General features: G+C 36.2%; 1 protein-coding gene across 1 annotated transcript; it reads left to right on the top strand.

The window, feature by feature from the left end:
* The first annotated feature begins 13,103 nt into the window (after positions 1-13,103).
* Positions 13,104-14,061, top strand: LOC103210770 (olfactory receptor 4C11-like). The gene has a single exon (XM_007956683.2). It carries the CDS (start codon positions 13,132-13,134, stop codon positions 14,059-14,061), a length of 930 nt encoding a protein of 309 aa, XP_007954874.1. The 5' UTR covers positions 13,104-13,131.
* The last annotated feature ends 283 nt before the right edge of the window (positions 14,062-14,344 follow it).

Here is a 14,344-nt window from a genome sequence, read left to right as displayed (position 1 = left end):
TCAACAAGATAAATACCATCTTTATTAATATACCTAAATCCACCATGTTTGACCAAGCAAATATACTGAATACACTGAATGATTTTTCACTACTTCCTAGGATTAATTGACCAGATTTTCATCTGTGAATTCCAGAGAAACTCATGTTCTTTACAGGAGGGTAATGAATATGAAATGAATTTCACTGTTCAAAATAAAACGAGAGTTTTTTTTTTTTTTTTTTTTTACAAAATATGTATCCAATCCCATTGTTGTTCTCTAGCTATTTATAAATTGCTTAGAATCTATGTTTCATTTTTATTTAGATATTAAATGAAATAATATTTGAAAGATGAATAGAGCAGATTTAATTGTTAAGTGTGTCAAAATTCTGATATAGTGTTGCATGATAATTCTTCCATAGTGCGGGTGTGTTCCTCCTTTGCTTTGTCAATGTTCTTAACAATAAAGAGAAAAAGTTAGAATGAATATACTCTTTTTCCCAAGATTGACTTCTTTGTTTTATTTTTTTTCCTTTTACTTGTGATTTGGGTGAAACTTTACAGAGCAAATTCACTTTCCATACAGAAGCTGACATACACTTTGTCTCATGACATTGACTACAATTTACCCCAATGCAACAACTCCGCTCCCACTTCTTCCCCACAGTTACCTCTTTCCTGTGACCGTCCCTCCATGCACTCCTGACCCCCAAGCTGTCTCCCTGTGCATAAGCAGCCTTCTCTTCTCCCATGATTGTTCTCTCCAAGGAATGTATCTACCTAACGTTCACCTCATACGCTTGTCTTTTGTCTGGAAAGCACAGGAGTGGGTTCAATTCCAGACCTGAAAGGCAGCTAGGGGCCATAGTGTCAGTGGTTTCACCAGACTCTAACAAAGCAGCAAATCTGGTCCCTATTTTTTTTTTTTTTTCCCCAATAATTTTTTTTGTTCCACCTTGTTTTCCTATTCTATCCAAGATCTGCTACACAGATCCCCTCCGAGTGGTTGACAGTGGTAGGCAGGCAACATTTAGTTCTTCTGGTCTCATAGTTTTATAGGATGAAGATTGCATGGTGTACCTGTTACTTATTTCCATGAATATCTGGTTTCCTTCATTCTTCTTTGCTCTGGATGAGGAGAGACCCATTGTTACATCTAGATGCATGCTTGCAACCCTTTAAGATACCAATTGCTACTCATCAAAGTAGTATGTGGAACAATGTTTTCTGTAGTATATTATGCCAGTTGAGCTTGATATCCTTGGCAACTATGTCCTGAGCCCACAGGTCCCACAACTCACTCCCTCTAGGTAGCTGGCTGTGGCCAAGAAGTGATCACAACCTTGTCCCTTGTCAGCTGTGCTATACACCTGGGAATTCTTACAGAACATAGTGATACACTTGTAGAAGCATTGTGTGCCAACCCTATAAATGGTCTTGGGCACACTCCCCCCTGCATAGACATAACTAATAATTCAGCCTGTCCACCCATCTATTCACCTGCACATCCATGCTTGCCTTCACTGACAACACAGTACTGTATGTACAAAAGGGTTATATCTTTATTGTCTGTACCTCCCTCCCATGCACCTCTCTAGGTCTTCCTTTTCCTCAATGCCACCGTGTTGATCACTCATATTTGGTACATTGCCCTTCTCTTCACCCAAATCAACACTTGTCTCTACCTATCTAACAGTGTTCTCTCCACTCCGCTTCCTCCCCTGATAACCAACAAAGAAAATTTCCTTCTATATGTAAAGCTTTCCTAGACTTTTTACAATAATGGACTAACACAATATTTGTCCTTCTGTGATTAACTTATTTCACTCAGCATTATGTCCTCCAAGTACATCCATGTTATGTGGTCTTTGCAGATTCTGTATTATTCTTTAGGGTTGCATAGTATTCCATGAGGAGCTCTGGTAGCATAGTGGCTAAAGCACTTGACTGCTAACCAGAAGTCTGGCGGTTCAAACCCACCAGCCACTCCTCGGAAGGAAGGTTGGGCAATGCTGCTTCCGTAGTGATACTGCCTCGGAAACCCAAGGAGGGGTCGCTATGAGTCGGGGCCGACTCGATGGCACATAACAACAACAACAACAGTATTCCATGTGTGTATATATCATAGTTTGGTTATCCATTCTTCAGTTAATAGACATCTAGGTTTTTTCCCTCTTTTGGCTATTGCATATATTGCTGTGATGGACATGGGTGTGTAAATATCTTTTCTTCCCCTGGCTCTCACTTTTGAGGTTATATAACTAGTAATGGAATGGCTCGGTCACATGGTATTTCAATTCCAACTTTTTCAGGAATCACCATACTGCTTTCCCCAGTGGTTGTATCATTTTACAGTCCATCCAGCAGTGTCTAAGAGTCCTAATCTCTACACTTCCTTGCCAGCATTTATTATTTTCTGTCTTGTTTAACTTTGCTACTAGTGCTGGGGCCAGATGGTATCTCATTGTAATTTTGATTTGCATCTCTCTAATGGCTAATGATCATGAGCATTTCTTCATATGTTTGTTGGTTGCTTGAATATTCTCTTTAGTGAAGTGTTTTTTCTTATCTTCTGCCCATTTCTTAACTGGATTATTTGTCTTTTGTTGTTGAGGTGTTAGAGTTTTCTATGAACTCTAGAGATAAGTTCCTTGTCAGATGGGTCATTGGCAAATGTTTTTTCCCAATCTGTAGGTTCTCTTTTAACTCTTTTGGAGAAGTCTTTGGAAGCAAATAAAGATTCAATTTTTAGAAGGTCCCATTCATCTAGTTTATCCTCTGCTGTTTGTGCATTTTGGGTTATGCTTGATAGTCTATTTTTGCCATATATTTGGGCCCATAAATTTGCTGCTAGTTTTTTGTTGAAGAACTTTATAGTTTTAGATTTCACATTTAAGTCTTTGATCCATCTGGATTTAGTTTTTGTATATGGTTTGAGGTAGAGATCTTGTTTCACTTTTCTGCAAATGGATATCAAATGGTTTTGTCAGCACCATTTATTAAACAAACATACTCTTACCCATTTAATGGATTTTGCCCCTTGTCAAAGATCAGCTGACCATAGGTCAATGGACCTATTTCTGGGTTCTCAATTCTATTCCATTGGTCTATGTGTATGTCATTATACCAATACCAGGCAGTTTTAACTACTGGGGCTGTATAGTAAGTTTTGCAATCCCACAATGTGAGACCTCTTACTTTGTTCTTCTTCTTCAATATTGCTTTGCTTATTCAAGGTCTCTTTCTCTCCATATAAACTTAGTGATTGGTTTTTCCATATCCTTAAAGGATGCTGATGGGATCTAGATTGAGATTGCATTGAATGTATAGATTGCTTCAGGTAGAATTAACATTTTCACAATGTTCGATCTTCCTATCCACAAGATGGTATGTCCTTCTATTTATATAGATCTCTTATGATTTCTTGAAGTAGTCTTTTATAGTTTTTGTATAGATCTTTGGTGTCCCTGGTGAGATTTGTTCCAAATATTTTATTTATTTATTTATTTATTTTTGTAGCTATGGTAAATGGTATTGATTTCCTTATTTGTTTTTCAGCAAATACTTTACTGGTATAGAGAAATCCAACTGATTTTTGAATGTTAATCTTGTATCCTGCCATGATGTTAAATCTCTCAATTAGTTACAGTAATTTTTTTTACTGAGTTTCTTGGGTTTTCTAGGTTTAGGATCATAGCATCAGCAAATAAGGATTTTTTATTTCTTCCTTACCAATTTGGATGCCTTTGATTTCCCTTTTTTGCCTTATTGCTGTGGCTAGGACTCACAATACAATGTCAAATACAAGTGGTGATAGAGGGCATCCTTGTCTGGTTCCTTTTTGCAGGGGGAATGGTTTCATTCTCTCTCTCCATTGAGAAGAATGTTGGTTGTTGTTTTTGAATAGATGCCCTTTATTATGTCCTTTCTATTTCTATTTTACTGCTGGATTTTATGAAATACCTTTTCTGCATTGATTGATATGATCATGTGGTTCTTCTCTTTTGTTTTATTTTTATTTTATTTATGTGGTGGATGACATTGTTTGATTCCCTAATGTTGAACCATCCTTGCATGACTGATATGAACTCCACTTGGTCATAATGAATAATTTTCTTGATATGTTGTTGCAATCTATAGGCTAGGATTTTGTTGAAGATTTTTGCATCTATATTCATGAAGGATATTGGTCTGTGGTTTTCCTTTTGAGTGATGTCTTTGGTATCAAGGGTTGCTTCATAAAATGACTTAGGAAAGATTCCATCCTTTTCTTTGTTTTGGAATAGTTTGAGTAGTATTGGTGTCTGTTCTTTGAATGTTTGATAAAATTCTCCAGTGAAATCTTCTGGACCAGGACTTTTTCTTTGTTGGTAATTTTTTATGACCTTTTCATTTTCTTCTTTTGTTATGGATCTGTTCAACTTTTCTACATCAGAATGTGTTACTTTAGGTAAGTGGTGTGTTTCTAGAAATCTGTCCATTTCTTCCAGATTATCAAATTTGTTGGAGTTCAGTTCTTCATAGTATTCTGATATTATCCTTTTTATTTAAGTTGGTTCTGTTGTGATATTTCCAATTTTGTTTATTATTCATGTTATTTGTATTTTCTCCCTTTTCATTATTAAATTCACCTGTAGTTTGTCAATTTTGTTTATCTTTTTAAAAAATCAACTTCTAGTCTTTTTTATTTTTCAATGGTCTTTCTATTTTCTGTTTCATTGATTTCTGTTTGAATCTTTATTAGTTCCTTTCTTCTGGTGACTGTAGGCTTTTCTTACTGTTCTTCTTCAATTGTTGGAGATGTTGATTTTGGCTTTTTCTTTTTGTTTTTAAGTCATGATATTATTTTGATATTACTTTTTCAATAAACCTAAAATAACAAACTCACTGCTGTCAAGTTGGATCCAACTCATAGACATATCCATAGATCCACTGCAAGAGCCCCAAAATACATAAGTAAAACTTTAAAAGAGTTGAAAAGGAAAATAGATGACACCAAAGTCATAGTGGGAGATTTTAATACACCATTTTCAGTGAAACATAGAGTAACTGGAAAGAAACTCAACAAAGATGTAGAAGAGCAAAATAATACAATCCACCAACTTGACCTTCCAGACATCTACAGAGCACTTCACCCAACAACAACACAATATACATTCTTTTCCAGTGCACATGGAACATTCTCCAGGATAGTCTATATGTTAGGCCATAAAGTAAGCTTTGTTGTTGTTGTTGTTGTGATGTGCCATCGAGTCGGCCCCGACTCATAGCAACCCCTCCTTGGGTTTCCGAGGCAGTATCACTACTGAAGTAGGATTGCCCAACCTTCCTTCTGAGGAGTAGCTGGTGGGTTTGAACAGCCAGCCTTCTGGTTAGCAGTCAAGTGCCTTAGACACTACGCTACCAGAGCTCCTCATAAATTTAAAAACATTGAAATACTGCAAAGCATCTTCTCAGATCACAACGCTATCAAATTAAAAATCAATAATAGAAAGATCAATTAGAGCAAACACATGAAAACTGAGCCAAATCCTCCATAAGAAAGACTGGGTAAGAGAAGAAATAAAAAATGAAATTTAAAAATTATTTGAATCAAATGAGAATGGAAGCACAATGTACCAAAGTCTTTGGGACACAGGAAGGGCATTGATCAGAGGCCAATTAATAGTAATAAATGCACACAACAAAAAAGAAGAAAGAAATACTTCCAGAAAGATGGATGAATAGATAGACAAGCTACACAGAAGGTCTTCAACAAAGAAAGAAAAACCAGTTGACTGAGAAGATAATCCTGGAGCCCTGAGCTTTGAAAGGAAGTATACAGAAGTGGATTGGGCACCAACTAGTGAAAAAAAAACTGACCAAAACAGTGAGTACAGAGACAGAGCAGTGGACTGTCAGCTACTCTGATGGAACCAATACTCTGAATATTTTCAAGTGGTTTTCAACCTGCAAATTGACCTAAGGACTAGCCCTGGTCACCACGGGCTTCAGGGACAACTGTACTGGTGGCCTATGACTAGGAAGGAAAATAGCAAGGAGGGAGACAACCTGAGCTGTGGACTTTCTACTGTCTGGAAAGCACAGTCATTTTGACTGTTTACAAGCAGCGGACATTTTAGATATTTAAAGTGACTGAGGGCACAGCCACTTTGAATGTTGAGAAGTGGCAGACATTTTGGAAATTTAAAGTGACAGCATTATCATTTGTATTCCAGGGATCTAAGAATAAGCTGTTTGCCAAGGATGACAGGGACATAAGGGAGACTGACAATGGGAAAAAAGAAAGGTGGTGAGTATATAAGTGCTGCCCACAATTGAATAATGGAGCACAGCACAGTACCCTGCTTATGTAGATAACATACAAACAAAACACAGAAAACAAAAATCATGGGAAAGTCACTCCAACATATAATCACCAAATAAATATAAATACAAAAACTTCACAGTGTCTCAGAGACAACATATCATCACAGTCCACACAAAGAAACAAGATAAAACAGGAGAAACAAGGGACCAGGATCCAGACCAAAACACAGCATTGGACCTCCTTGATAATGAATTCAAAAGAATTATATATTAAGGATGGAGTATCTACATAAATCTCTTAAAATTCTTCTACTGGAAATATACTTTTTCTATTTATTTCTCTCTGTTAATTGATTCAATCACTACTTACGTAAATATGGACTCATGAATATTTATTTTTACACTTGGGCTGTATTCCAGTACTGTATCATTTATTTTCTTGCACAATTTTTTCCAGTGTTGATCATTGGGAGCTCTTTCAGTTACCCTTGTATCTATTTTCCCTTTGATATTTTGTCATCATTTTGTGCACATGTATGTGTTTGAGCACTTCAGTACTTTGTGGCACTACAACGTTAATAATTTCTTCCAGTATATTCATGCCCCAACACTGTAATCAGCAGCCATTCCTTCAAGAATTTCTGGTTATTTTTATTCAAGAATGATATTGGAAACCAAGAAATGAACTTTTGACAACCATCATTTTAAGGAACTCTGGTGGCATTATGAAAATTTCTTAACCTTATTCAAGTACCATAAGGGAGTGACTCACTGGCCATGTGAGCTCAGGACCCTAGTCACAGGGCACGTCAAGGTCAATTGTTATAACATAGTCCACAAGTACATTGTTCTACATTCTACTTTAGTGAGAAAGGAATAAGGTCTTAAATCTTGGAAGAGGCAATTATGGTGCAACTGTTGCTCTCTCCTCATCCGTAGTGAAGAAAGTCAAGGAAACATGAAAATAATTAGTCCAAAGAACTAGTGGACCACATGACATTCTGCCCCCAAACTCTGGGACCCAAAGAACTCAATCATGCCCAGCTACTACTGCCAAACACTATGAAAAATCACATAACCAAAGACACATGGAAACAATTAGTCCAAGGGACTAGTGGACCACATGAAACTCAGCTCCCACAACCATGAGACCAGAAGAACTGGATCACGCCCAGTCACCACTGCCAAACACTATGAAAAATCACATTAGAAGAATCAGGACAAAGAGAGAGAAAATGTGGAAGAAAACACAAAATAATAAAAAAAAGACTGAGCTTCCTGGTCTGAAAGAGGCTAGTGGAAACACTGAGACTATGGGTTTTAGTGGGAGCTCTGGTGGTGTAGTGCCTAAAGAATTTGACTGCTAACCAGAAGGTTGGTGGTTCAAACCCAGCAGCCACTCCTCAGAAAGAATGTAGGGCAATCTACCTCCTTATTGATATCACCTCTGAAACCCAAGGAGGAGTCACTATGAGTCAGATCTGACTCGATGTCAGTGTGTTGCCTTTTGCATTGCATTTTGGGTTGCATTACAGACTGTAGTCACCCTCCAAGTCTGGAACTGAACTCAATCCTGTGTCTCAATTTTCAGCTAAATAGACATGAGGTGAACAATAACAACAGGAAGGTACACACTCCTGAAAATATTCAACCATAAGAAATCAGAAGGTAGCATTTTTCAGAGATAAAATTCAGAAGTTAGGAATTGATAGGCATAAGGGCAAAAATAAGTGTAATTATAGGAACTGGGAAAAGTGTTGTTTCTTGTAGGTATTGCAATCAATGTCTTGAAAGAAAGTGGGCATGACATATTGAAAGAGGTACCAATTTGCTCTGTAAAATTTCACCTAAATCACAGTAAAAAGTTTTTTTTAAAATATTATTTATTGCTCATATCAATAGATTTAATTTCAAGAATAGACCACATCTTCTTTCTCCAATAATCTAAGACAAATTGAAGATAAGTTATTTGTCGTATGTGGCTCATATTCCTTAATTGGGAGGAAAGGGACACTTTAGGGAATAATCTTCCCCAGACGCCTATATCTTGCATCATTTATGTTAAATATACCTCCAGGGAAGGTGAAAGAGAAATATTTCATAGTCAAAATCTTGTGTGGGATGGATTTCCAAGCATGTGAGATGAAACTATGACCAGTATAGGATGCCTTTTAGTACACAGGTGAGAATTTAAGTGTCTTTGTGATATCAAAGATAATTTTAGACTCACTTTATTATTATTATTGTCATTTGAGTATATGGCTTCCAAATTTCCCTGGGAAGAAAAGAGAGCAAGTGAACATCTTATTCTCTATATAAAGGCTGGTAAGATTTTTATTGGAGAATAATTTAGTTCTGTTTAGTACTTGGAGATATCTAATCTGTTCAATGTCATCACAGTAGTTAGGTGACTTATGAGAGATTTCATAGAAAGATAGAAAGTATTGTGACTTTTCTAGGGGTTATATATCACCTAAAGTAGAGTAGGAAATAAAGATTATCTAACATATTATTGTTTATTTGATTAACAATTTGTAAAAATAAATAAATATTTAAGAGCACTTAATAAAACAGTGAATGTTAACAATAACAAAAATGACCTCATTGAGAGGGTTGCTCAAGATGATCAAATAGATATATTTTCTGTTTGAAATTTTCAGGAAGCTTTATGAAGATGATGATTTTGCAATGGTTAGAGTCAGCTACAAGCTTTACATCTCCTCAAGGCAAGTGGGTACAAAATAAGGTGGAACCCTATGGAATTGTATCTATTGGAAATCTCCCTTAATTATTTTTCTCCTTCAATAATTATTTATAAAGCACCTAATTCTTTTCTATGTCAAAATTCAGCTGTGACCACACAAAAATTCTTATTCTTATGTTGTTTTGTTTTAATATATGTCATTCATATTGTATATAATTCTAAAGTACATGAGTTGTTTTTTGGGTTATGGAATATATTGTGCCTGTGCATGTATGTTGTGTGTATGTGTGTGCATTTATAAGTTGTTGCTGTTGCCTTTGGTCATTGGGTTGATTCCTATTCATGGTGACTCCATGAGTACAGATGACAATGGTGCTCCGTAAATTTTTCAAGGTTGTGACCTTTCAGAAGTAAATCATCTGCACTGTCTTCTGAGGTACCTCTGGGTGGGTTCCAACTACCAGCCTTTCGGGTAGTAGACAAACAGTCCTTTTTACCATCCACAGACACATAAAAATACACACACACATATGTGTAAACATGTATAATCACATATACTCTCATATATATATATATACACACACACATATATATGTAAAAGTAATTATATACATATATATGTATAAATAATTACATACCTATAGATGTTTAAATAATTATATGCATATTTATACATATTCACACACACATATATAAACACACACATATGTAAATAGCTCTAGTAGTACATGATTAAGTGTTTGACTGCTAACTGAAAGGTTAGTAGTATGAACTCAAACATACGCTGCTCTGTGGTAGAAAAGACCCAGTGATTTGTCCCCATGAATATTACAGCCTAGGAAAACAAGTGGGAGACTTTTACTCTGTCCTATGCTGTCACTATGAGTCAAAATCGATTCAATGACAATAGGCTTATGATTCAGAAACAAACTGAAGACACACAACAATAACAACATATGTGTGTGTGTGTGTCAGTGTAAGCATAGATAGACATACACATATTCCATTATATGTATAACATATAAAAATACATGTATCATATGTATGGTAAACACATGCACACATACACACATATATTACCCAGTTGATAGGAATTACAAACAATTTTTAATTCTCTGTGTTGAAGTGTTTGAAAACAGAGTGCATTTGGAAAATTTCTTGGAATGCAAGTGAGCCTTGGTTTCCTTGGCCATGTGCTGGTGCATATGGTGGTTAAATAGCATTGACTTCACAATTACCCCCATAGCTGACTCACTATCTTCCTCAAACTTCTTGTGCTTGTTGTTGTTGTTGTTGTTATGTGCCGTCGAGTCGGCCCCGACTCATAGCGACCCCTCCTTGGGTTTCCGAGGCAGTATCACTACGGAAGTAGGATTGCCCAACCTTCCTTCCGAGGAGTGGCTGGTGGGTAGTGTTGCCCAAAGAATATTGTGATTCCTTCTGCCTACATCACAAGACAGTTTGAGGGCTCAGTGTCATACCAGTGTAAAAGTTAATCAAACTATGTCCTATGATAAAAATTTTTAAATATTTCGTCCTTTGCAAACCATGGTTGTTGTTGTTGTGGTTGTTATGTGCAGTCAAGTAGGACCCGACTCATAGCGACCCCTCCTTGGGTTTCCAAGGCAGTATCACTACAGAAGTAGATTGCCCCATCTTCCTTCCGAGGAGTGGCTGGTAGGTTTGAACCGCCAGCCTTCTGGTTAGCAGTCAAGTGCCTTAGCCACTATGCTACCAGAGCTCCCTTGCAAACCATGGTGTAGATATATTTTCAAATATTGACAACAAACACTCTCTAAAAGTAGCTTTCCTTCCACCCCTGATGCCTAGAATACAATTTCTCTCCCCAGAGCCTGGCTACAAGTATTATGATTGTCTTTGCAGCTTTCTAAACATAATTCATTTATATAAAAGCTTATATGGGGGATGTATACTTTTCTGATTTTAATGGAAATAACATCATTTTAAACATATTTTTATGTCCTTCGATGTTTTACACGACAATGTATTTAAAAGACTTTTGCATGTATATCTACTTGTTGTTGTTGTTGTTATGTGCCGTCGAGTCGCCCTGACTCATAGAGACCCCTCCTTGGGTTTCGGAGGCAGTATCACTACGGAAGTAGGATTGTCCAACCTTCCTTCCGAGGAGTGGCTGGTGGGTTTGAACCGCCAGCCTTCTGGTTAGCAGTCAAGTGCTTTAGCCACTATGCTACCTAGAGCTCCCGTATATCTACTTAGTTTTTGTTAATGATTGCATAAAAGTGCTGTGCCTGATTCATTAAAATACCTTTTGATGGACATTTGTTTCTTATCTTTTGTACCATGGAAATGGCTACAATGATTGCATTTTTTCATCTGAGTGTTTTGACAGAAATTGAATCAGTCAACAAACGCAGTAGTAAAATTATAGATGTTGACAAATACTCCCCAAGAGATTGCATTCACTTACATGTCTACCAAAAATGTATGTAGTTGATGGTTTTTCACACTTTCCAGCATGATATGTAAACAATGTCTATCCAAAAAATCACTTTACTAATCCAATGGAAACAAAATATATTTAGTTGGAATTTTAATTTTAATTTCTTTAATTGTGATAAAGACAAATATCTTCTCATATGCTTGATTCTTTACAAAAGGAAAATGTTTCTTACAATTAGTTCTTTTGCCCATTATTCATTTGTGATGATTGTTTTTAACGATGGAATAGTAAAATGTATTTTGAAAAATTGTGACTGTCATATGTGTTATAAATATATATTTACTAGTTTGGCAATTTTTATTATTATTATTATTATTATTATTATTATATTACTATTTGGGGAGTAACTCTGACAATGCACATAAAACAATTTGTTTCTGTCATGTGTCGTTACTGTTGTTGTTAGATGTTGTCAAGTGGGATCCAACTCACAGCAGTCCTTTGTATAACAGAAAAACATATTGCCCAGTCCCACAACATCCTCATAATCACTGCTATCCTTGAGTTCATTGTTATGGTGACTCTGTCATTCCATCTCATTGAGGGTCTTCCTCTGTTTAGTGACTCTCTGCTTTTCCATGAATGATGTCCTTCTCCTGAGACTGGTCCCTCCTTTTAACATGTCCAAAGTAAGTTAGACGAAGTGCTGTTGTCCTCACTTTTAAGGAGCATTCTGGTTGTACTTCTTCAGAGAAAGATGTGTTCATTCTTCTGACAGTCCATTAGTTATTCAATATTCTTCATCAACATCATCATTCAGATACATCAATTCCTCTTCAGTCTATCTCAGTCATCATCCAGCTTTCATATGTGTATAAGGTGAAATGAAGATTTCATGGCTTGGGTCAGCCATATACTTAGCCATAGATTTAGAAATAAACATATGTTGGTTTCCATTTTATTTTGACACCTCTTATTGAAATTGGGTTATATTATAAGACTCTCAAGAATATGCATGACAAGATTTATATTGAAAAGATTATGCTATGACTGACTTTGACCTGATTGAGCACTTTTCTACATCCTGACTGTGTAAGCTTTAAACTTAAAATCTGAAATGTGTTCTGATATGTGGCTAAATTTTCCCCTCTCCTTTTCCTTAATTATAACCTCAAGTCTTCCTGGTTTTTGTTTAATAAATTATATTAAAATAACAAAGAAAAAATGAAAGAACGTAACTTTTGACAACATGACATGATAAAATTTTATAACTGGACTACCACGTTCGAAAACTATGAAAAAGGTTTGAAGTTACACACAAATATTTTCTGTGTTCTGATGAATATTTTGTTGTCATATTGACAGGTACTTTCTGAAAATTGGGAAACATGTCAATCTCAGGAAATTATCCACTCATATCAAATCCTTAACAAAAATGTTTATTATATTTGAAAAGCTACTTATTTTTGTTATTATTATTTCCATATTCCAACCACATATGCAACAAAGTAAATAGCTGAGTATTATGAATTTCACATTATTCAAAAAAATTCAGTACACAAAAAGCTAAATTATTACCCATTGGTAATAGAAGTTTTAAGAGCAAATAGGTATTTGAGCTCCAAATGTATCATTCATCTCATGAAATGATCACTTTTCTCCTTGCAGATTACCTATTGTTAACCCCTACTTCCCACACATCTATTGAAACAATGCAGCAAAACAAGAGTGTGAGTGAGTTCATATTCTTAGGACTGACACAGGATCCTATGAAACAGAAAATGGTGTTCCTAATTGCCTTCATTTTCTACACTGGAACTGTAGTGGGAAATTTGCTCATTATTGTGACCATCAAGTTCAGCCGTGCTCTTGGGAGTCCCATGTACTTCTTCCTTTTTTATTTGTCCTTTGCTGATACCTGCTTTTCAACTTCCATAGTCCCTAGGCTAATTGTGGATTCACTCTCTACAGACAAAGTCATATCTTACAGTGAATGCATGACTCAGGTCTTTGCACTGCATTTCTTTGGCTCTATGGAGATCTTTGTCCTCATCCTTATGGCTTTTGATCGCTATGTGGCCATCTGTAAGCCCTTGCGTTACACAACCCTTATGAGACGACAGGTGTGCATCATCTTGATTATTCTGGCCTGGATAGGGTCATTTATACATTCTATAACTCAGATTTTTCTGGCCTTGAAACTGCCCTTCTGTGGACCCAATTTGATTGATCACTATTGCTGTGATTTGCAACCCTTATTAAAACTTGCCTGTATGGATACTTATTTGATCAATCTACAGCTGGTGTCCAACAGTGGTGTCATTTGCTCAAGTGGTTTCGTGCTGCTAATGATCTCATACTTTATAATCTTGCATTCACTGAGAAACCACAGTGCAGAAGGGAGGAGAAAAGCCCTTTCCACTTGTACCTCTCACATCTTTGTAGTCATCTTATTCTTTGGTCCAACTATATTCATATATACCCGTCCACCAACCACTTTCTCCATGGACAAAATGGTGGCAGTTTTTTATACCATCGGGACACCCTTTCTCAACCCACTCATCTACACACTAAGGAATGCAGAAGTGAAAAATGCCATGAGAAAGTTATGGAGTATCAAAACTACCACAGATATCAAATGATGAAATGCAGGTATGTTGATATAGTCACTAATGAGACTGAATCTGTAAAGACATCAAATATGATAGTGTCTGATTATTGGATAACATACAAACATGTATAAGATGGTAGGTCACAGATAGATACTGTGTCAGAATACTTACAGACAAGGCTGACAATATCCTGACTCAATATTTTCCTGAGAGCTCAATTCTGGTGTGCTTGATCATGAATTATACATCATAATTCTCAATCTGTACCCTTGTTATGATAATGAAGATATTTATACAATCACAGTCATGAAAA

The sequence above is a fragment of the Orycteropus afer genome, unplaced genomic scaffold (assembly GCF_000298275.1).
Source record: "Orycteropus afer afer isolate SDZICR_OR568_19922 unplaced genomic scaffold, OryAfe1.0 scaffold00650, whole genome shotgun sequence".
Classification (NCBI taxonomy): domain Eukaryota; kingdom Metazoa; phylum Chordata; class Mammalia; order Tubulidentata; family Orycteropodidae; genus Orycteropus; species Orycteropus afer.
Note: the sequence above shows the minus strand (reverse complement) of the source record. Positions and strands in the feature narration are given on the sequence as shown.

What these genes read in the sequence shown, in the direction of transcription:
- LOC103210770 (XM_007956683.2), top strand. Translation starts at nt 13,132, where the DNA reads ATGCAGCAAAACAAGAGTGTGAGTGAGTTCATATTCTTAGGACTGACA.